General features: G+C 57.5%; 1 protein-coding gene across 3 annotated transcripts; it reads left to right on the plus strand.

The window, feature by feature from the left end:
- Positions 1-227: 227 nt before the first annotated feature.
- Positions 228-21,220, plus strand: TEAD2 (TEA domain transcription factor 2). 3 transcript variants are annotated; one of them, XM_084759179.1, is made up of 12 exons: positions 228-306; positions 1,797-2,034; positions 3,001-3,065; positions 4,394-4,456; positions 5,802-5,909; positions 6,005-6,063; positions 13,630-13,694; positions 15,792-15,934; positions 16,754-16,927; positions 19,160-19,321; positions 20,083-20,235; positions 20,701-21,220. In XM_084759179.1, exons 2-12 carry the CDS (start codon positions 1,803-1,805, stop codon positions 20,812-20,814), a joined length of 1,338 nt encoding a protein of 445 aa, XP_084615305.1. In that variant the 5' UTR covers positions 228-306; positions 1,797-1,802; the 3' UTR covers positions 20,815-21,220. The 3 variants fall into 3 exon arrangements, with proteins under 3 accessions (XP_084615305.1, XP_084615304.1, XP_084615306.1); XM_084759178.1 differs by having other exon boundaries at positions 269-385; XM_084759180.1 differs by having other exon boundaries at positions 289-344.
- The last annotated feature ends 27 nt before the right edge of the window (positions 21,221-21,247 follow it).

Below are 21,247 nucleotides of genomic sequence, written 5' to 3' on the forward strand. Positions count from 1 at the left end.
GACCCAGGGTCCAGCTGCCAATATTCCTCGTTCAGACCTAGAGTCACGGATCCCAGCCTATTCCCCCACAGCCAGGAACCCAGGCCCCCAAAAGCACCTCCTCTCCTAGGGGCCCCAGCATCCGCACCCAGTCCTTAGACGGACTCATCTCCCCCAAAGCAAGCACCTCGCCCCGAGTGGGATCCCCAGCCTGCCGCCGGGCCCGCCCCCCCCTGCGGTCCCTCCCACTTTTCCCAAACAAAGCTCCCGGCAACTTTCTCCCGGTCTCGCCCCGCCCGCCCGCGGCTCCCCTGCCCAGGCCGGGAGGTAGGAAGGCGCCGGCGGGAATCGGGATCCTGCTTGGGGTGTGTGAGTTGGGGTGGGAAGTTCCGCGCGATGAGGTGAGGTGCGTGCTCCTGGGACGGCGTGGGAATTGCCCGCCGCCCTCTCTTTCTGCCCTGGGGCCCGAGTTAGCGCTGGGGACGCAGCTCAAGTGTGGAGCTGGAACTTTCTCCGGAGTTAGGGGCCTGGAGATGGTCTGCGGCTCGAGGTGGAGGGTGGGGGGCGCGCGGGGTGGCTCGGGGACTTCGGACGCAGGACGTGGGAGCGAAGCGGCGGCCGCGGCTCTAATGTTAGTGCGAGGCGCGCGCCTCCCGCGAGTGTCCGCCCTGTGGACATGTGGCCCCTCACGGAGCAGGGCAGGCTCGGGGGTGTCCGAGGGAGAGCCGTGGGGCCCCCTGGACCTTCGTCCGTGGCTCTTCGGAGGACTGGGGACCGGGACAGGAGATTAGGGATGTCTGTCTCGCCCGGCTCGTCTGTCCCTTTGTCTGGCCACATGGGGGTGGGCTGGGTTGGGATTTCGGCCCGCGGGGGTCCTGAATGTCGCTGAGACATTGGGCTGGGCCTGGGGTCTTTGTTCGCCTAACCTCCACCGGGGTCAAGAGTCCAGAGGAGGAGGGGTGGGGCTCAGAACTCTGGGGTCCTGGGAAAGTTCTGGAAGACATGAAACCTCCAGGGAGGCGGTATCGGACTTTATGGGAAAAACTTTTCCCTGTTCTTGGCCTCCGGAAAGACGATGGGAACTTGGGTTGGCGCCCAGCCCGAGGTTGGGGGGGCCCGGGGGGGCGGGCCGCGGAGGCTGCTCGCACGCAGGCCCCGCCCACAGCGGGGGTTGTGGGGGAACTGGGGGCGGGGGAGGGGATATGCCTGGGCTCTTTGTTCTGTCCTCCAGATGGCTGGGCGACCGAGTCCCAAGGCCTGAGGCTTGATGGGTGCCCCGCCCTCGCCCACTTCTGTGGTACTTTCTGGTCTCGGCCAGAAAGTCCTGCCTATGCCCCCTTTCTCAGTGCCTGTCTGCGTCACTGTCCCTGGATCTTTCTGCTCCACCCTTTACCTGGATCTATCTGTCCCCTACTCTCTGGATCTTGGTCTTGGATTCAGCTTCTGTTTTCCCAGCTGCTGCTGCTGTTATTTATTAGTGGGACTGCAGGGTCTCATCCTGGTCATTAACCATACTCCGGTGTTCCCTGAAATCAGAGACGCCAGCACAGCTTTAGTCCTAACGGCCTCAAGCACCATCCTGAGGTGCTCTGGTGACTTTAACCCTATGCGAGTTCCTCAGAAAGCGCAGGGGGAAGAGCAGCCTTCTAGATCTCAGGCTTAGCTTCCTCTCCTGTCTTAGACCCAGGGGTCCAGACCCCAGCCCTCCTCCCTTGGACGCAGGAATTCAGGCCCTAGCCTCCCTTTTTTCAGCCAGGCTTCCTCCCGCAGGGCTCCTGCCCAACGCCATATGTAGCTGCTGATCTCTGTCTTTGCAGGCCCAGATGGGGGATCCCCGGACCGGGGCCCCCCTGGATGATGGCGGGGGCTGGACGGGCAGTGAGGAAGGCAGCGAGGAGGGCACCGGAGGCAGTGAGGGTGTCGGAGGGGATGGGGGCCCTGATGCGGAGGGCGTGTGGAGCCCCGGCATCGAGCAGAGCTTCCAGGAGGCGCTGGCCATCTACCCCCCCTGCGGCCGGCGCAAGATCATCCTGTCAGATGAAGGAAAGATGTACGGTGAGTCCCCAGTAGTGGACGTCAGGACCCCAGTGAGAAAAGTCACACCAACCCACATGTCCAGGGTCCCCTGCCAGCTGTTGAGGCACTCACCTCAAGAGTTCAAGGTCATTCTTAGCCACATTCTGAGCTCTACGCTAGCCTGACCTGTCTCAAAAGAATAAAAAAAAAATGAGGCCAAGTGTGTTAGTGGCAGAAGCAGGTGGAGTGGATCTCTGTGACTTTGAGGCCAGCCTGGTTTGAGAGTTCCAGGACAGCTAGGGCTATGTAGAGAGACTTGTCTCCAAAACCTAAAAATAAGAGCCGGGCGTGGTAGCACAGGTCTTGAATCCCAGCACTTGGGAGGCAGAGGCAAGTGGATCCCTGTGAGTTCAAGGCCAGCCTGGTCTACAGAGTGAGTCCAGGATAGCCAAGACTACACAGAGAAACCGTGTCTCGAAAAACCAACTGACCAAACAAACAAACAAACAAACAAAAAAAGGATTATGGACTTGAGAAATAGCTCAGTGGTTAAGAGCACTGAGGTCCTGAGTTCTATTCCCAGCAACCGCAAGGTGGCTCACAACCATAATGCGATCTGGTGCCCTCTTCTGGCATGTAAGTGTACATGCAGATAGAGCATTCATATACATAAAAATAAAAAATATTTTTTTTAAAAAAAGAAAAAAATTATTACATCCTTCCCATGACTTAGACTGTGGCATTTTTTTTCCTGCCCAGATGAGGGAAACTGAGGCATAGGAAGACTAAGTGATTTGTCAGAGGCCACATAGCCAGTATATGGCTGTGTGCTGGTGACCCTGTGGTCTGAGGAGTCCCCGCAGCCTGGCTTGGTTGTAGTCGCGGGGGACGGGGTGGGGGTGGGGGCGTCGGTGTCCTTGCCTCGCTGACTATTCCTCACCCCTGTCTCCTCCGGCCGGAAGTTCTGCTACTGATCTTTCTCTTTTGCCATTTTGACTCCTCCAGGCCGGAACGAGCTCATTGCCCGGTACATCAAGCTAAGGACAGGGAAGACGAGAACTCGAAAGCAGGTCTCAGGACTGATGCTCTGGGGCTTTGGTCTGGGGCAGGGCAGTTCCCTGAGGGCAGAGATGGCTCATGGGATTGAAAGAGAACCAAGAAGCTTGTGTGCGTTGGGGGTACCTATGCGTGTGTGTGTGTGTGTGTGTGTGTGTGTGTGTGTGTGTGTGTGTGTATGAGCGTGTGGGGGGGGGTGAGTGACCTCGGCTTTCCTCTCCGCAGCTGCCCCCTTTGAGACTGGTCCTCTCACCGGCCTGGAGCTTACGGATTGGACCAGACTGGGTAGTCAGCAGGCAAGCACCAGTCTGTGCCTGTCTGCGCCTGTCTGTACCCCCTAGTGCCGGGCTTATGGGTTCACATGGACTGATGTGAAGTCCTCAGGCGAGGAGGGCAAGCTTTACCGACTGAACCTCTTCCTGGCTTCTGGTTCGCGTGGATTTCCCTATGTGGCAGATATGTTTATAAAATGTTCATGTCAGCCGGGTGTGGTGGCACACACCTTTAATCGCAGCACTCGGGAGGCAGAGGCAGGTGGATCACTGTGAGTTCGAGGCCAGCCTGGTCTACAAAGCGAGTCCAAGACAGCCAAGATAACATGGAGAAACCCTGCCTCAAAAAACAAAACAAAAAAATAAAAATAAAAAATAAAACCAACTAAACAAACAAACAAACAAAAAAGAAATGGCTCAGAGGGAAAGGGGCTTACCCCAGGCAAAAGCCTGGTTACCTTAGCTCAGTCCCTGAGACCCACATGGTAGGAGAATCAACCCCCACAACTTCTACCTGACCTCTGCATGTGCATCACGATGCACTTGAACCCACATACAAAAGATGTAAATAAAAAAAATTTTAAGTACATAAATTTACATTTGTGTGTGCATGCATGTGTGTGTGCATGCGTGCATGTGTGTGTGCATGTGTGTGTGTGTGTGTCCATTTGTGTGGTGTGTACAGTAGGACTCAGAAGACAACATTCAGGAGTGGGTTCTCTACCGTGTAGGTCCCATGGATGGAACTTCGGACACTCGGCTTGGTGCCAAGTGCTTTTACCTGCTGGGCCATCCTGTCAGTCTTGATATTTCTGTAACAGAAATATCAACAGAAATATTCTGTTCTTTATAGAGAGGCCCAGAGAGACTGAAAGCCCAACAAGGAAGGACAGGAGGGGCCTGGAGGTTCAGCCTTAGAGCTGCAGCCGGCCACGGTCTCAGGCTGTGTTACCTGTGGAAGGGCAGCACGTGCAGCTACGGGGAGGGAGGGGGGGAGGGGGAGGGGGAGGGGGAGGGGGAGGTGACAAAGGGCGCAAGACTGGGCCCAAACCTGCTTCTCATCCCTCCAGGTCTCTAGTCACATCCAGGTTTTGGCTCGAAGGAAATCGAGAGAAATTCAGTCCAAGCTGAAGGTAAAGATAAAGGCAGGAAGGCGGGCATGGGGGAGGCTGGGCAGGAAGAAAGAGATAGACACAAAGGGGGAGATCTAGAGAGCCCCAGATGGGGATGGCACACAGAGCAGACACACAGGGACACCCAGGGAGATCTAGAGAGCCCCAGATGGGGATGGCACACAGAGCAGACACACAGGGACACCCAGGGAGATCTAGAGAGAGACAGAGATGGGGATGGCACACAGAGACAGACACATGGACACATGGGGAGATCTAGAAAAAGAGAGAGACTCAGATAGAGGAGACGGGACAGCGAGTTACCCAAGGGCGGGGAGAGAGAGAGAAACAGAGAAACACATACCTGGTAGGTGGGGCCAAACAAAGACCCAGAGTCAGTGAAACAGGCAATTCACACCACCAATGGAGGGAGTGGGAGGGCAGAGACCCAGAGAGAGAGAGAGAGAGAGAGAGAGAGAGAGAGAGGGAGGGAGGGAGGGAGGGAGGGAGACCAATGAAGGGCAGAGACCCTGAGGGGAGCGGCCTGGCCTGCAGGTGTGCACATCATTTGCGTGGCTCCTGGAGCTGACAGGTTGGTTCCCTGCTACAGCCCTTCCCTCACTGCCTCTGCCGTCTCATCTCTTCTTCCTGTTGCTTCTCCATTCCCTCCTCGCCTCCCCTGCGCGTCACACTTCCCTGTGAGAGCATACCCTCACAGTATGGCCCTGTGTCCTCCACCCCGAACGCCACCACTGTCCCTCTCTGTCTGGTTACTCCTTGTTCTTTTACCTGGAAATGGTCCCTTTCCTTTTCTGTAGGTCTGGAACACCCAGATTCTGGTCTTCTCTGTTATTTTTCAGTCCCCCCTGAGTTCTGTCTGGAATACGAGACACCCCTTCCTGTTCCCAGGGGAGTCATTTCCTGGACCCTGTATCCGGAAACACTATGTCCAGCCCTTTCTAGACTTAGAAAACCTCTTAGTATCTTTTTCAGGCTTGCAAACCTTCTCCCCCGCTCCCCCCCCCCGAAACTGAGGTGCGTCCTATTCCGTGTGCAGCCCCCCACTCTCCTCAGTTCCGTGCTTACTGGGGTTGGTGTCTGGTGCTAAGGGAGATGGAGCATGAGTCTGCAGTTCCCCGTCCCCACCAGACCCTGGGTCAGCCTCTTCCCACACCTGTACCTCACACACCGCCCTTCCAGAGGAGGCCAGCAGAGGCAGAAGGTTCTGGTGGGGAGCTGACCCCTCCCCGACCCTGTGTCACAGCTCCCCGTGTGTCTTCATCTCCTACCCCAAATCTGACTTTATCCCACCCTTGGCTATCTTAACTAGAACTCCCCACTAACCTGCACCTCAACCTTTCCCCAGGATCAAGTCTCCAAGGACAAGGCGTTCCAGACGATGGCCACCATGTCTTCGGCACAGCTCATCTCTGCACCTTCCCTGCAGGCCAAGCTGGGTCCTTCTGGCCCTCAGGTGGCCTGGGTTGCGGGCTGTGGGGATCTGGGATGGAAGGATGGGGCCGTAATGGCCAACACAGGGTGTCTGACCCTCATCTGTCTCCTCTCTAGGCCACGGAGCTTTTCCAGTTCTGGTCAGGGAACTCTGGGCCCCCGTGGAATGTTCCAGAGTGAGTACTTTGTGTTGCCTGCACTTCCCCCTTCCCTCCCACCGACATTCATTTGGGACATAGATTCTGGAACTATACCATATGTCTTGGAAGTCTAGCACTGCACTTTTGCTGCCCAGGGTCTTAGTGTATATGACCCCTTCTGTGTTGAGGGCCCCCTTACCTCATCTCTGAGAAGGGGTGCATGTACATGGGGATAATGGCTCCCAACTGAGAACATCAGTCCCAGAGGCTCATGGGAAGGCCCAGAGGCTACTAGAGGGACCTGTGGGTTCCAAAGCGTCATGGGAAGGCAGTTATTTGACCAAGTACTCCCAGGATGGATGGATGGACCCACGAAGGATTTCCTGGGAGGATGTAGGGGACCCAGAGGCTAATGGGAAGGCAGTCATAGACCCAGAAGCTCCTGCAAAGGGCAAACGGCACCATAAAGTTTGGTGGGAAGACAGTTACGGGTACAGATGGTCTGGGAGGGACAGGAAGGGCTCAGGAGCTTATGGAGAGAAAGTTTTAAGGCTCCTTGGGGAGATGGGGGGCTCCTAAGTATTATGGGAAGGGAGGCTTAAGGCTCAGGAATGGATGAAGGGTTCCCAAGAGGCTATGGGAAGACAATATCTAGAGACACCTGGGCAGGGTGAGTGGGTCTCAGAGGATCCTGGGAGGGCTGTTGCAGACCAGGAATCTCCTGGGAGGGGCTATGAGTGACATAAGAATGCCTGTGACGGCTCTTTCCAGACCCGAGGTAGCCTGGGGTTTAAGGGTGGGGAAGGGGTTACTTGATTCTTTCATACTGGGGAGGGAGAAAATGAGTGTCAGGGGGTGCCCGGAGTGTCAGGGGGTGCCTGGAGAGTCAGGGGTGCCCGGAGTGTCAGGGGTGCCCGGAGTGTCAGGGGTGCCTGGAGAGTCAGGGGTGCCTGGAGAGTCAGGGGTGCCTGGAGTGTCAGGGGTGCCAGGAGTGTCAGGGGTGCCTGGAGTGTCAGGGGTGCCTGGAGAGTCAGGGGTGCCTGGAGAGTCAGGGGTGCCTGGAGTGTCAGGGGTGCCAGGAGTGTCAGGGGTGCCTGGAGAGTCAGGGGTGCCTGGAGAGTCAGGGGTGCCTGGAGAGTCAGGGGTGCCTGGAGAGTCAGGGGTGCCTGGAGTGTCAGGGGTGCCTGGAGAGTCAGGGGTGCCAGGAGTGTCAGGGGTGCCTGGAGTGTCAGGGGGTGCCTGGAGTGTCAGGGGTGCCTGGAGAGTCAGGGGTGCCTGGAGAGTCAGGGGTGCCTGGAGTGTCAGGGGGTGCCTGGAGAGTCAGGGGTGCCTGGAGTGTCAGGGGTGCCCGGAGTGTCAGGGGTGCCTGGAGTGTCAGGGGGTGCCTGGAGTGTCAGGGGTGCCCGGAGTGTCAGGGGTGCCTGGAGAGTCAGGGGTGCCTGGAGTGTCAGGGGGTGCCTGGAGTGTCAGGGGGTGCCTGGAGAGTCAGGGGTGCCTGGAGAGTCAGGGGGTGCCTGGAGTGTCAGGGGGTGCCTGGAGAGTCAGGGGTGCCTGGAGAGTCAGGGGGTGCCTGGAGTGTCAGGGGGTGCCTGGAGAGTCAGGGGTGCCTGGAGAGTCAGGGGGTGCCTGGAGAGTCAGGGGTGCCTGGAGAGTCAGGGGTGCCTGGAGTGTCAGGGGGTGCCTGGAGAGTCAGGGGTGCCTGGAGAGTCAGGGGTGCCTGGAGTGTCAGAGGGTGCCTGGAGAGTCAGGGGTGCCTGGAGAGTCAGGGGGTGCCTGGAGAGTCAGGGGTGCCTGGAGTGTCAGGGGTGCCTGGAGAGTCAGGGGTGCCAGGAGTGTCAGGGGTGCCTGGAGTGTCAGGGGTGCCTGGAGAGTCAGGGGGTGCCTGGAGTGTCAGGGGTGCCCGGAGTGTCAGGGGTGCCCGGAGAGTCAGGGGTGCCTGGAGAGTCAGGGGTGCCTGGAGAGTCAGGGGTGCCTGGAGTGTCAGGGGTGCCTGGAGAGTCAGGGGTGCCAGGAGTGTCAGGGGTGCCTGGAGTGTCAGGGGTGCCTGGAGAGTCAGGGGGTGCCTGGAGTGTCAGGGGTGCCCGGAGTGTCAGGGGTGCCTGGAGAGTCAGGGGTGCCTGGAGTGTCAGGGGGTGCCTGGAGTGTCAGGGGTGCCCGGAGTGTCAGGGGTGCCCGGAGAGTCAGGGGTGCCTGGAGAGTCAGGGGGTGCCTGGAGTGTCAGGGGGTGCCTGGAGAGTCAGGGGTGCCTGGAGAGTCAGGGGGTGCCTGGAGTGTCAGGGGGTGCCTGGAGAGTCAGGGGTGCCTGGAGAGTCAGGGGGTGCCTGGAGTGTCAGGGGTGCCTGGAGTGTCAGGGGGTGCCTGGAGTGTCAGGGGTGCCTGGAGTATCAGGGGTGCCTGGAGTGTCAGGGGGTGCCTGGAGTGTCAGGGGGTGCCTGGAGTGTCAGGGGTGCCTGGAGTGTCAGGGGGTGCCTGGAGAGTCAGGGGTGCCTGGAGAGTCAGGGGGTGCCTGGAGTGTCAGGGGGTGCCTGGAGAGTCAGGGGTGCCTGGAGAGTCAGGGGGTGCCTGGAGTGTCAGGGGTGCCTGGAGAGTCAGGGGTGCCTGGAGTGTCAGGGGGTGCCTGGAGAGTCAGGGGTGCCTGGAGAGTCAGGGGTGCCTGGAGAGTCAGGGGTGCCTGGAGTGTCAGGGGGTGCCTGGAGAGTCAGGGGTGCCTGGAGAGTCAGGGGTGCCTGGAGTGTCAGGGGGTGCCTGGAGAGTCAGGGGTGCCTGGAGAGTCAGGGGGTGCCTGGAGAGTCAGGGGTGCCTGGAGTGTCAGGGGTGCCTGGAGAGTCAGGGGTGCCTGGAGTGTCAGGGGTGCCTGGAGAGTCAGGGGTGCCTGGAGAGTCAGGGGGTGCCTGGAGTGTCAGGGGTGCCTGGAGTGTCAGGGGTGCCTGGAGAGTCAGGGGTGCCTGGAGTGTCAGGGGGTGCCTGGAGAGTCAGGGGGTGCCCGGAGAGTCAGGGGTGCCAGGAGAGTCAGGGGTGCCTGGAGTGTCAGGGGGTGCCCGGAGAGTCAGGGGTGCCCGGAGTGTCAGGGGTGCCTGGAGTGTCAGGGGGTGCCCGGAGAGTCAGGGGTGCCCGGAGTGTCAGGGGTGCCTGGAGAGTCAGGGGTGCCTGGAGAGTCAGGGGTGCCTGGAGAGTCAGGGGTGCCTGGAGAGTCAGGGGTGCCCGGAGTGTCAGGGGTGCCCGGAGAGTCAGGGGTGCCTGGAGAGTCAGGGGGTGCCTGGAGAGTCAGGGGTGCCTGGAGAGTCAGGGGTGCCTGGAGTGTCAGGGGTGCCTGGAGTGTCAGGGGTGCCTGGAGTGTCAGGGGGTGCCTGGAGTGTCAGGGGTGCCTGGAGTGTCAGGGGGTGCCTGGAGAGTCAGGGGTGCCTGGAGTGTCAGGGGGTGCCTGGAGTGTCAGGGGTGCCTGGAGTGTCAGGGGGTGCCTGGAGAGTCAGGGGTGCCTGGAGTGTCAGGGGGTGCCTGGAGAGTCAGGGGTGCCTGGAGAGTCAGGGGGTGCCTGGAGTGTCAGGGGGTGCCTGGAGAGTCAGGGGTGCCTGGAGAGTCAGGGGGTGCCTGGAGTGTCAGGGGTGCCTGGAGAGTCAGGGGTGCCTGGAGTGTCAGGGGGTGCCTGGAGAGTCAGGGGTGCCTGGAGAGTCAGGGGTGCCTGGAGAGTCAGGGGTGCCTGGAGTGTCAGGGGGTGCCTGGAGAGTCAGGGGTGCCTGGAGAGACAGGGGTGCCTGGAGTGTCAGGGGGTGCCTGGAGAGTCAGGGGTGCCTGGAGAGTCAGGGGGTGCCTGGAGAGTCAGGGGTGCCTGGAGTGTCAGGGGTGCCTGGAGAGTCAGGGGTGCCTGGAGTGTCAGGGGTGCCTGGAGAGTCAGGGGTGCCTGGAGAGTCAGGGGGTGCCTGGAGTGTCAGGGGTGCCTGGAGTGTCAGGGGTGCCTGGAGAGTCAGGGGTGCCTGGAGTGTCAGGGGGTGCCTGGAGAGTCAGGGGGTGCCCGGAGAGTCAGGGGTGCCCGGAGAGTCAGGGGTGCCTGGAGTGTCAGGGGGTGCCTGGAGAGTCAGGGGTGCCCGGAGTGTCAGGGGTGCCTGGAGTGTCAGGGGGTGCCCGGAGAGTCAGGGGTGCCCGGAGTGTCAGGGGTGCCTGGAGAGTCAGGGGTGCCTGGAGAGTCAGGGGTGCCTGGAGAGTCAGGGGTGCCTGGAGAGTCAGGGGTGCCCGGAGTGTCAGGGGTGCCCGGAGAGTCAGGGGTGCCTGGAGAGTCAGGGGGTGCCTGGAGAGTCAGGGGTGCCTGGAGAGTCAGGGGTGCCTGGAGTGTCAGGGGTGCCTGGAGTGTCAGGGGTGCCTGGAGTGTCAGGGGGTGCCTGGAGTGTCAGGGGTGCCTGGAGTGTCAGGGGGTGCCTGGAGAGTCAGGGGTGCCTGGAGTGTCAGGGGGTGCCTGGAGTGTCAGGGGTGCCTGGAGTGTCAGGGGGTGCCTGGAGAGTCAGGGGTGCCTGGAGTGTCAGGGGGTGCCTGGAGTGTCAGGGGTGCCTGGAGTGTCAGGGGGTGCCTGGAGAGTCAGGGGTGCCTGGAGTGTCAGGGGGTGCCTGGAGAGTCAGGGGATGCCTGGAGAGTCAGGGGTGCCTGGAGAGTCAGGGGTGCCTGGAGAGTCAGGGGATGCCTGGAGTGTCAGGGGTGCCTGGAGAGTCAGGGGGTGCCCGGAGTGTCAGGGGCTCCTGGAGTGTCAGGGGTGCCTGGAGAGTCAGGGGATGCCTGGAGAGTCAGGGGTGCCTGGAGAGTCAGGGGGTGCCTGGAGAGTCAGGGGATGCCTGGAGAGTCAGGGGTGCCTGGAGAGTCAGGGGGTGCCCGGAGTGTCAGGGGGTGCCCGGAGTGTCAGGGGTGCCTGGAGTGTCAGGGGGTGCCCGGAGAGTCAGGGGTGCCTGGAGTATCAGGGGTGCCCGGAGTGTCAGGGGTGCCTGGAGTGTCAGGGGTGCCTGGAGAGTCAGGGGTGCCTGGAGAGTCAGGGGATGCCTGGAGAGTCAGGGGATGCCTGGAGAGTCAGGGGTGCCTGGAGAGTCAGGGGTGCCTGGAGAGTCAGGGGATGCCTGGAGAGTCAGGGGTGCCTGGAGAGTCAGGGGGTGCCCGGAGTGTCAGGGGGTGCCCGGAGTGTCAGGGGTGCCTGGAGTGTCAGGGGGTGCCCGGAGAGTCAGGGGTGCCTGGAGTATCAGGGGTGCCCGGAGTGTCAGGGGTGCCTGGAGTGTCAGGGGGTGCCCGGAGAGTCAGGGGGTGCCCGGAGAGTCAGGGGTGCCTGGAGTGTCAGGGGGTGCCCGGAGAGTCAGGGGGTGCCTGGAGAGTCAGGGGGTGCCTGGAGTGTCAGGGGGTGCCTGGAGTGGCCTCAGCTGTGAGACCCGTGGGCACTGAGGATATCCAGATGTGATCTAGGAAAAGGGGCCTAGCCAGGCTGGATGTGGGCAGTGCACCATGGCTGCGTGAGAGCAAGCTTCGGGAGTGTGTACTGTGACAGAATGAGAGTTAGGCTGTGCGGCCTGGTCCCCAGGGGCTGAGAGGACCACAGGTGTGCTTGCAGAGGAGGGTGGCTGGGGCGCTGGTGAACCATAGTCAAATGGGCAAGACCGGCGCTGGCTAAGCCGTCACTTTCGGAAATACAAAATGGAAGTGTGTGCAGTGTTGTGAGGAACCACAATGGGGTTTTATGGCGAAGGAGAAAGTTCTGGGGTTTTCTATGAGATTGGTAGGGTCTAGCCAGGAGAAGGGTTGGGGTGGGAACACTGTAGGCAGGTAAACAACATGTGAAAGGCCCTCAGGCAGGAAGTGGAGGTGCAGGCCTGTTTTAAGCGGCTGGGACACCCTATTATTGATTGATTTATTTATTTAAAAATTTATTTATTTTATTTACTGCATATGAGTGCTTTATCTGCAGAAGAGGGCACCAGATCTCATTATAGTTGGTTGTGAGCCACCATGTGGATGCTGGGAATTGAACTCAGAACCTCTGGAAGAGCAGACAGTGCTCTTAACCACTGGGCCATCTCTCCAGCCCCGACACCCGATTATTTACAGAACACCATTAAGTGTCTGGCGTGTGCAGAGGCTGTAATCTTCCTGGACTGTGTATGTGTAAAAGTGTGTGTGTGTGTGTGTGTGTGTGTGTGTGTGTGTGTGTGTGTGTGTGTCGGGTTCAGTCCAGGGCCTCGCACATGCTAGTCAAGTGTCCCACCGCTGGGGTCTACCTCTAGCCTCAATGGTCTGCTTTTGTTTTTATTTATTTGAGACAGGCTCTTGGCTCTGTAGCCCAGACTAGATCCTTCTGCCTCAGCCCCCCCATCCCCCGCATCACAGACATGCTGTGATGTTGACTGGGCCACCCTACCCACTCAAGGCTCTGCTGTAGAAGGCCAAGTGGGCCTCTGTCAGGAGCTGAAGAGTGAGCGATGGCCAGGTAACAGGAGATCGTGGCATGGTGGGGGATCCACTGAAGTGCTCACTTGAGGGCTGTGAAGAGGAGACCCTGGGACCCCGATTGGAAGGTTCTTGGGGTTTCTCACCTTGGTACGTTCACCCTTGACCTCTTCTGACCTCTGGCCTCTCAGTCTCCTGTCCTCTGGAGTGTGAGTCTACAGTGATTATTTGTGAGTGGCCAGTTAAGTTATAATTGATTAAATTTACAACTGGGGGGCTGGAGAGACGGCTCAGCGCTTAAGAGCACTGTCTGCTCTTCCAGAGGTCCTGAGTTCAATTCCCAGAAACTACATGGTGGCTTACACCCATCTATAATGAGATCTGGTGCCCTCTTCTGGCCTGCAGGTGGAACACTCTATACATGATAAATAAATAAATCTTTTTGAAAAAAATTACAGCTGGTCATGGTGGCGTATAGCTTTAGTCCCAGCTCTTGGGGGGCAGAGGCAAGTGGGGTCTTTGTGAGTTCCAGGACAGCCAGGACTACCTTGTGAGACCCTGTTTCAAAAACAAAAGAATTAAATTTACATTAAAAAGTCCCATTCCTTAGGCATGTCAACCAGACTAGGGCTAAGTGGCAATGTGGGCAGTGGCCACTTCTTGGTACAGTACAGAGGTGGAACATTTCCATCACACAGTACCTTAGAGGCTGAGGCAAAAATCTTGAGTTTCAGGCTAGCCTGGGCTACACAGCAAGACCCTCTAGCAAAAACCCAGGAACTGGGGTACAGCTCAGGGGTAGAGTTCCTGCCTAGAGTGTTGCAGTGAGGTGCTGGGGGTGTGGCACCATGATAGAGCACCTTCCTAGAGTCTCCCAGTGCAGGGCTGGGGGAGGGTGGTGCTCTGTCGGGGCCACGCCTAGCACACTTGAAGCACTAGACTCAATCCTGGTATTGCCAAAAACAACAAAAGTCCTGGTCCTCGTGTTTGGGCTGGGGTTGGAGTCCGGCTTTATGGCTGTGTGGCTTTTGGGCTGGTCAGCTGACAGCAACTTCAAGTCTCGCACGAGGAGCCGCCACTGCCGCCAATGTGTCGTCACTCGTGGAATGTTCTGGTGGGGGAGCCTGGCTTTTCACGGTCACAGGTCAGGCTGCACCGTTGCACCGCAGTCATAGGGTTCCCTTTGTCCTGCAGCGTGAAGCCGTTCTCGCAAACACCGTACTCCGTGTCACTGACTCCCCCATCTGCTGACCTCCCAGGTGAGAGCCTGCTTCCCCACCCCCACCGATGTCACCCCTCTTTCTCTGCGCCTGACCCCGGCGGGGAACCCTTCACCTTTTTGTCAACTGGGCACAGCCAAGCGGTTGAACCCAAACTGAATTGGCAGAGGAAAAAGGCCGAGGAGGGAAAGGAGGCTGGGGACAGAAGGCTAGCTCCGGGCACGCTCAGTGTTAGCCTTAGGCCTTGCTTCCCTCTGCTCTGCTCTGCGTCAGCTTCGTTTCCATGCGGAGCCGGCCAGCAGCCCAGAACTCCACACCGTCGTGACTGTGGAAGACCCACACCGATTGGTGAAATAACTCCTTGCCCCCTTGGTTTTATTAGTTGCCCTTCGTTTGCCGTGACATGGCTAACCCCATGGCCAAGGCAAACTGTAGGAGAATTTATTTGGGGGTTCTAGAGGCCTGGTGTCCGTCCATGACACCAGAGTGGAGTCAGGAGTGAGAAGGTGAAAGTGTACTTTGTTTGTTAGTTTGTTTTGGTTTTTCGAGACAGAGTCTCTCTGTGTAGCCTTGACTGTCCTGGATTCACTTTATAGACCAGGACAGCCTGGAACTCAAAGCAATCCACCTGCCTCTGCCTCCTGAGTGCTGAGATTAAAGGTGTGCACCAGCACCCCCAGGCTGTTTGTTTGTTTTTTGAGACAGGTTTTTTTTCTCTGTGTAGCCCTGGCTGTCTTGGAACCCGCTCTGTAGACCAGGCTGGGCAAGAACTCAGAGGTCCACCTGCCTCTGCCTCCTGAGAGCTGGGATTGAAGCCAAGAGTACAGACTGGGAATGGTGTGGTGACACACCTCCTCTGGCAGGTGACAGCACCAGGAGAGGCAGCTTGTGCAAGCCACCACACTCTGGTCTTACAGACCATCAGTTAGAAATAACGTCTGCCTGTAAATAGCAGACTATCCAAATTAGTACTCAGAAAAGTAAAAACCTTAATGGTTCCAGTTGGTGCACAGTCTAGAGGTGGGCTTGGCAGCTCAGTCATCTCAGGCCACGTTGGCAAGGACTGTCTATGGCCACCTTACGGGCTGGAGAGATGGTTCAGAGGTTAAGAGCACTGGCTGCTCTTCCAGAGGTCCTGAGTTCAATTCCCAGCACCCACATGGTGGCTCACAACCATCTATAATGAGATCTGGTGCCCTCTTCTGGCATGCAGACATACATGTAGGCAAAACATTATATACATAAAAAAATTTTTTTTAAAGATCTGTTTATTAACTTTATGTATATAAGTTCTCTGTTTTCGTGCACACCATAAAAGGGAATCAGATTCCATTATAGATGGTCGTGAGCCACCATGTGATTTCTGGGAATTGAACTCAGGACCTCTGGAAGAACAGCCAGTGCTCTTAACTGCTGAGCCATTTCACCAGCCCCCCATAAATAAATCTTTAAGAAAAAAATAGCTTCTTGGTGGGCGTGGTGCACGCCTTTACTCACAGCACTCGGGAGACAGGGGCAGGTGGATCTCTGTGAGTTCGAGGCCAGCCTGGTCTACAAAGTAAGTCCAGGACAGCCAAGGATACACAGAGAAACTCGGGCGCCTTCCCCCTGCTCCCTCGCAAAAAAAAAAGTCTATGGCCTCCTTTAGTTACACAGGAGCCTGGAGGAAATATTCTTTTATCTTTTATTTTTTTTATTAATTTTGTTTGTATGAGTGACTAGCTTACATATATGTAAGTGTGCTGTGTGTGTGCCTCGTGTCCCCGGAGGCCAGAGCAGAGGGCATTAGATCCCCCCGGAACTGTAGTTATACACTCTTGTGAATCCAGGTCTCCTCCAGAGCACCCCGTGCTCTGAACAGCTGAACCGTCTCTGTGACCTCCTCTTCCTTAATTTTCTTTTTGAGATTGCTTTGTAGCCGAGTATGACCTTGAACTCGGGTTCCTGCGTCCACCTCCCAAGTCCTAGGATGGTGTGTGTCCCTAGACCAAGTTGACGAGCTGGGCAGAGCCCAGAGTTCCCTGCGTGCCAGGCCGGCGAGCTGCCTCTCCACCCCAGCCCTTAGAGCGAAGGTGGCCAAGAGACTGCAGTGCTAGCCTAGCCCGTCATTTTGAGCAGTTTTTCTTCTCTTTTAAGGATACGAGCCGCCCCCAGCCCTCTCACCCCTGCCCCCACCCGATCCGTCTCCCCCAGCCTGGCAGGCTCGGGCCCTGGGCACGGCGCGCCTGCAGCTCGTAGAGTTCTCAGCGTTTGTGGAGCCGCCGGATGCAGTGGACTCGGTGAGTGAAACCTGGAGCAGTGGCTGGGAGAAGCTGGAGGTGCTGAGAGGGAAGGGAGAGACTATGGAGATTAAAGATGTGCACCAGCACCCCCAGGCTGTTTGTTTGTTTTTTGAGACAGGTTTTTTTTTTCTGTGTAGCCCTGGCTGTCTTGGAACTCGCTCTGTAGACCAGGCTGGGCAAGAACTCAGAGGGTCCACCTGCCTCTGCCTCCTGAGAGCTGGGATTGAAGCCAAGAGTACAGACTGGGAAGGGTGTGGTGACACACCTCCTCTGGCAGGTGACAGCACTAGGAGAGGCAGCTTGTGCAAGCCACCACACTCGGGTCTTACAGACCATCAATTAGAAATAACGTCTGCCTGTCTTTTAGTCACAGCATGGAGACCAGTTGCGGCATACAGCCAGCCTGCCTGGTTCTTGTGTATCCGCAGGGTGATCTCCCCGGGGGAGCTAGTCTGAGTTAGGCTTTGAGGGTCATATAGGAGTTTTCTCGGTGTAGCATTGTAAAAACTAGGAACCGAAATGGAATTTTCGAGAAACTTAATGACAAAATATGGTGGGAGCTGGTCAGGTTGCAGAGAGAAGGGCAGGCACTGGATCCTCAGGACTGGGTCAGCTATAGAGCTGTGTGAGGAATGGAAAGGAAATGTTGGGGAGGCTTAGACCAGAGACTGCAAGGCAAGTTGGTTGGGGCAGCCGGTACAGGAGTGGGTAGACTGCTGGGTGTGGCCCAAGCTGTGGCCATGTGCTGGCCAGTGGGTCTACTGGTGAGGGTCTGGGTCCGGCACACGTCCCCTTCACGCTGTCACTCCTCTGCAGTTCCAGAGGCACCTGTTTGTGCACATCAGTCAGCAGTGTCCCAGCCCTGGAGCACCACCCCTGGAGAGCGTGGATGTTCGGCAGATCTACGACAAATTCCCTGAGAAAAAGGGCGGCCTCCGGGAGCTGTACGACCGAGGGCCACCCCATGCCTTCTTCCTGGTCAAGTTCTGGGTGAGCGCTCTCAAGTCATGGCACTCTCAACCAGGTCTGAGGAGGGTCTTGGGTCCGCCCGGGCCACACTTCAGGAACAGAAATCTGTGGGAGAGTGTGTAGGTGGCACGCCAATGCTTGCTGAGCGTGCTCTGTGATGGAGTTGTGTGTCTGCAGAGTTGGGGGACATGGAAGGTCATCCATAGCCAGCTGTGGCTAAAAGAACATCTTCAGTTTTCCATAGGCCCAGGTAGTTTGGTGGCCAGGTGCATAACTGGCACTGAAGAACTCTGGGTAGTGGAAGGGTCTGGTATCTTATTTATTCATTTATTTATTTTCTTTAGCTTTTCAAGACAGGGTTTCTCTGTGTAGTGCTGGCTGTCCTGGACTCACTTTGTAGACCAGGCTGGCCTCAAGAACTCACAGAGATCCACCTGTCTCTGCTTCCCGACTGCTGGGATTAAAAGCGTGCACCGTCACACCCGGAGGGAGTTCGGGCACTTTGTCCTCCTGGAGTGTCTGGTTATAAAAGCTTTCTGAGCCTTGTGCCTTGGTGCATGCCTGTCATCCCAGTGCTCAGGAGTCTGAGGCACGAGATCCCAGAGTTCAAGGACAGTCTGCACTACTCAGGGGGCCCTTAACTCAAACCAAAACAAAATAAAGTGGCTAGACAGATGGCTTTAGTGGTTGAGAGCACTGGCTGCTCCTCCATAGGACTGGGGTTCAATTCCCAGCACCCACATGTCAGATCATAAGTGTCTGTAAATGAAATCCAGAGGATCTCTTCTGGCCTCTGAGGGCACAGCATGTATGTGATGCACAGACAGACAGACAGACACGCATGCAGAACCACCCACATACATAAAAGTACATCTTGGCAAAGAAGATTAAAAACAACAGAGCCCCCAAGGTGTCTGGGTGGAGGAAAGAGATGAGTCAGGCTGCCGCAGGCTGGGGGCCATAGGACTTCAGAGGCCCCTCAGGCTCCCGGGCGGGAGGGAGGCAGCTGCTGAGGAACTCCAGGGATCCGCCTGCTTCTGCCTTCAAGTGCTGGGATTAACGGTGTGCTTCCCATTTTGAGGCAGATTCTCCCTCTCTCACAGTGTGGCCTAGGCTGGTCGGCTGAGGAGGCCTCAGCCTCCCAAGTCCTGGGGTTTCCGCTGTGAGCCACCAAGGCCACAGGCACAGGGATTTGCCCTGCCCCAGAGTACCCTGTTGTTGGTGTGGTAGGAGGAGTCCTGGCTGGGCACAGTGGCGCACACCTTTAATCCCAGCACTCGGGAGGCAGAGATAGGTGGATCGCTGTGAGTTCAAGGCCAGCCTGGTCTACAAAGTGAGTCCAGGACAGCCAAGGCTACAAAGAGACACCTGTCTCGAAAAACCTAAAAAAAAAAAAAGACTCCTGGCCAAAGAGCTATGGGACAGAGAACAGGCAATATGCACTCTGGAGGAAGCCACAGGCTTCGTGAGGCCTGGCCTGTCTGCCTGCCCTGCCTGCCCTGCCTGCCCTGCCTGCCTGTCTGTCTGCCTGCCCTGCCTGCCTGTCTGTCTGCCTGCCCTGCCTGCCTGTCTGTCTGCCTGCCCTGTCTGCCTGCCTGCCCTGCCTGCCTGCCCTGCCTGCCTGCCTGCCATTAGGATAATAAGCATGGCCGAGACAGCTTGCACTTAGCTGCGTAGTCATCACTTTTCCTCACAGCCAGTATGGGGAGGGTTGAGGCGGGGAATGAGACTTTAACCAGTTGCTAGGGGTAATGCCTGCTCTTAACCAGGCCCTTGGTGGGGGCTAAAGTCCCTTCCCCCCTCCATTTTCTTAGTCTTAGCCCCCCTCCCCTTCTCATCTTGTGACACAGTCTCCCGCTGTGTGTAGACCATGCTGGTCTCCAACTCACACTCCTTCTGCTCCAGCCACCCAAGTGCTGGCACGGGAGGCTTGCACGGACACGCGTGGCTACAGCTGGGCCTTAGAGCTAGGAGAGTCGGGAGAAAAGGCTGGGTTCTGTGGCTCCTGGAGAGCGAGGGCCAGGGCTCTTCTGGGGACCCTGACCCCGCCAGTCCTCCTACAACAGCGGGTGGGGCTTCTGCAGAGCACAGCCCATGCTAACCCGGGAACTTTAGAAGCTGAGACGGGTGTGGGGGATGGGCAAGTGGGTGCAACTGGGGGAGGGGTGTGTGTGTGGGGGTGTGTGTGCCAGGCTCTGGGTCAGGTTTTGTCGGTTTTCTCCCGGCTCACCTGTGCCTTCCATCTTGTCTCAGGCGGACCTGAATTGGGGCCCAAGTGGTGAGGAGGCGGGGAGCAGCGGAGGCAGCGGTGGTTTCTATGGAGTGAGCAGCCAGTATGAGAGCCGGGAGCTCATGACACTTACCTGCTCCTCCAAGGTCTGCTCCTTTGGCAAGCAGGTGGTGGAGAAAGTGGAGGTGAGGCCCATGGCATCAAGCAGTCGCAGGCACGTGGCTGCCTGTGAGGTAGGGCCATCCCAGCCTCTCTGGCATCTGGTATCTGCACTAAGAATTATCTCACAAGTTCAAAGGAGGCTGAGGATGCAGTTTAGTTGTAGAGTGTTTGCCCGGCACCATGTAAGCCAAGCGTCTGGGATTTCAAGTCTGTCCTCAGCAACGTAAGGATAGCCTGGGCTACATGAGACCCTGCCTCAAACCAAACACAGACAAGCAACTAAAAATCACAGGGTTGAGTCTGTAAGATGGAAAGGGCTCTTTTTTTAAAGATTGTATTTATTTATTGTGTATGAGTGCTCTACCTGCATGTACACCTGCAGGCCAGAAGAGGGCACCAGATATCACCATAGATGGTTGTGAGCCACCATGTGGTTACTGGGAATTGAACTCAGGACCTCTGGAAGAGCAGACAGTGCTCTTAACCTCTGAGCCATCTCTCCAGCCCCAGGAAAGGCTCTTGAGGGTGTGGTGAGAGTCTGGAATAAGGTGACCCTGATGTTATACTTGAGGGGTCTTGAAGCCTCCAGCTCAGCTTGGAGATGCTGTCGAGGGTGTCTGACAGTTGCTGAGAAGATGGAGGCTTCCTTATTTGCCGGTTCAGCGTCCCAGAGTTGGGTGGATACTTGGACTCCGGTCATTAAAGGTGGGGTGCTGAGGGAATGACGAGGGTGACCTTAGTTCCTAGGGTGGCCATCGTGTCTCTCACTGTGCCCCATTCCCAGACGGAGCGGGCGCAGCTGGAAGACGGGCGCTTCGTGTACCGCCTCCTGCGATCGCCCATGTGTGAGTACCTGGTTAACTTCCTGCACAAACTGAGGCAGCTGCCCGAGCGCTACATGATGAACAGCGTCCTGGAGAATTTCACCATCCTCCAGGTGAGAGGTCGGGGGGGGGGGGCATACTCTAGGAAGGCCCTGTCAGCCCAGAGGTTGCCAGCCAGGCAGTGGGGGACCCCAAAGATGAGACAGCCCTTTCTCCAGAACACGATGAGGGGTAGCGGGGGCGGGGACAGGACTTAGCTGTCGCATGTGGGGTGACCTTCCCTGGGGCAGCTGAGATACCTCAGCTCCCAAGCGTCCGGCTTACCTCAGGAGTCCAGAGCTGAAGGGAGCCCCTTGGATTTGAGGGTTGTGCTAATATGGCCTGTTGATTCATCTGCCTGTGGCATGAGAGAGGCCCCTCCCTGCCAACTCTCAGCTTTACTTGGGGTACATATCATGACAGGTGCCCCTTTCTTGGGAGGTAGGAAGAGGCCAGAGGTTTCCTTGATAACTAGGCTGGGTCGGGGAGTCCCCTCTACCCCCCCATCCATACCCTATAATGAAGGTCTGTTCTGGCAGGTGGTAACGAACAGGGACACTCAGGAACTGCTACTGTGCACCGCCTATGTCTTTGAAGTCTCCACAAGTGAACGCGGAGCCCAGCACCACATCTACCGCCTGGTCAGGGACTGATGGCGGCCCAGTGCTGGGTTTTTCTTGTTTTTTGTTTCCTTTTCAGAACATCCCCTTCCCAGGAAGGAGCCTTTGGCTCTCCATGGGGTCTCTTTGGGGCCATGATTTAAAAAAAAAAAAAAGCCCTGATATCAGATGCATGAGCAATGGGGGGCGGGGGCTGGCTCCTGTTAGAGGGGAGCCCAAAACTTGGTTATTGAGCTGAGTTTGAGGTTAGACCCCCCCAATACAATGATCTCACAGGGGACATTAGTCAGGACACATCACTCCTGAGTACCAGGGATCGGGGACAAGAGTGCACACCCACAGGTACAGCACCGGCCTCTCACTTCCTCAAGGGCCTCTGCTTACTCTTCTAAAAAAGGGAGCTGGTCTGTGTTGGGGATGTTACCCACTGCCTTGTACCCTTCCTCTTTTCCAATTGTGTCTCCCC

Source organism: Acomys minous (assembly GCF_964271855.1).
Source record: "Acomys minous genome assembly, chromosome: 2".
Classification (NCBI taxonomy): Eukaryota; Metazoa; Chordata; class Mammalia; order Rodentia; family Muridae; genus Acomys; species Acomys minous.

What these genes read in the sequence shown, in the direction of transcription:
- TEAD2 (XM_084759179.1), top strand. Translation starts at nt 1,803, where the DNA reads ATGGGGGATCCCCGGACCGGGGCCCCCCTGGATGATGGCGGGGGCTGG. An exon ending in TCTTCCTGGTCAAGTTCTGG is followed by an intron (nt 16,928 to 19,159) that starts GTGAGCGCTCTC and finishes ATCTTGTCTCAG; the next exon opens with GCGGACCTGAATTGGGGCCC. An exon ending in AGGTGGTGGAGAAAGTGGAG is followed by an intron (nt 19,322 to 20,082) that starts GTGAGGCCCATG and finishes CCCCATTCCCAG; the next exon opens with ACGGAGCGGGCGCAGCTGGA.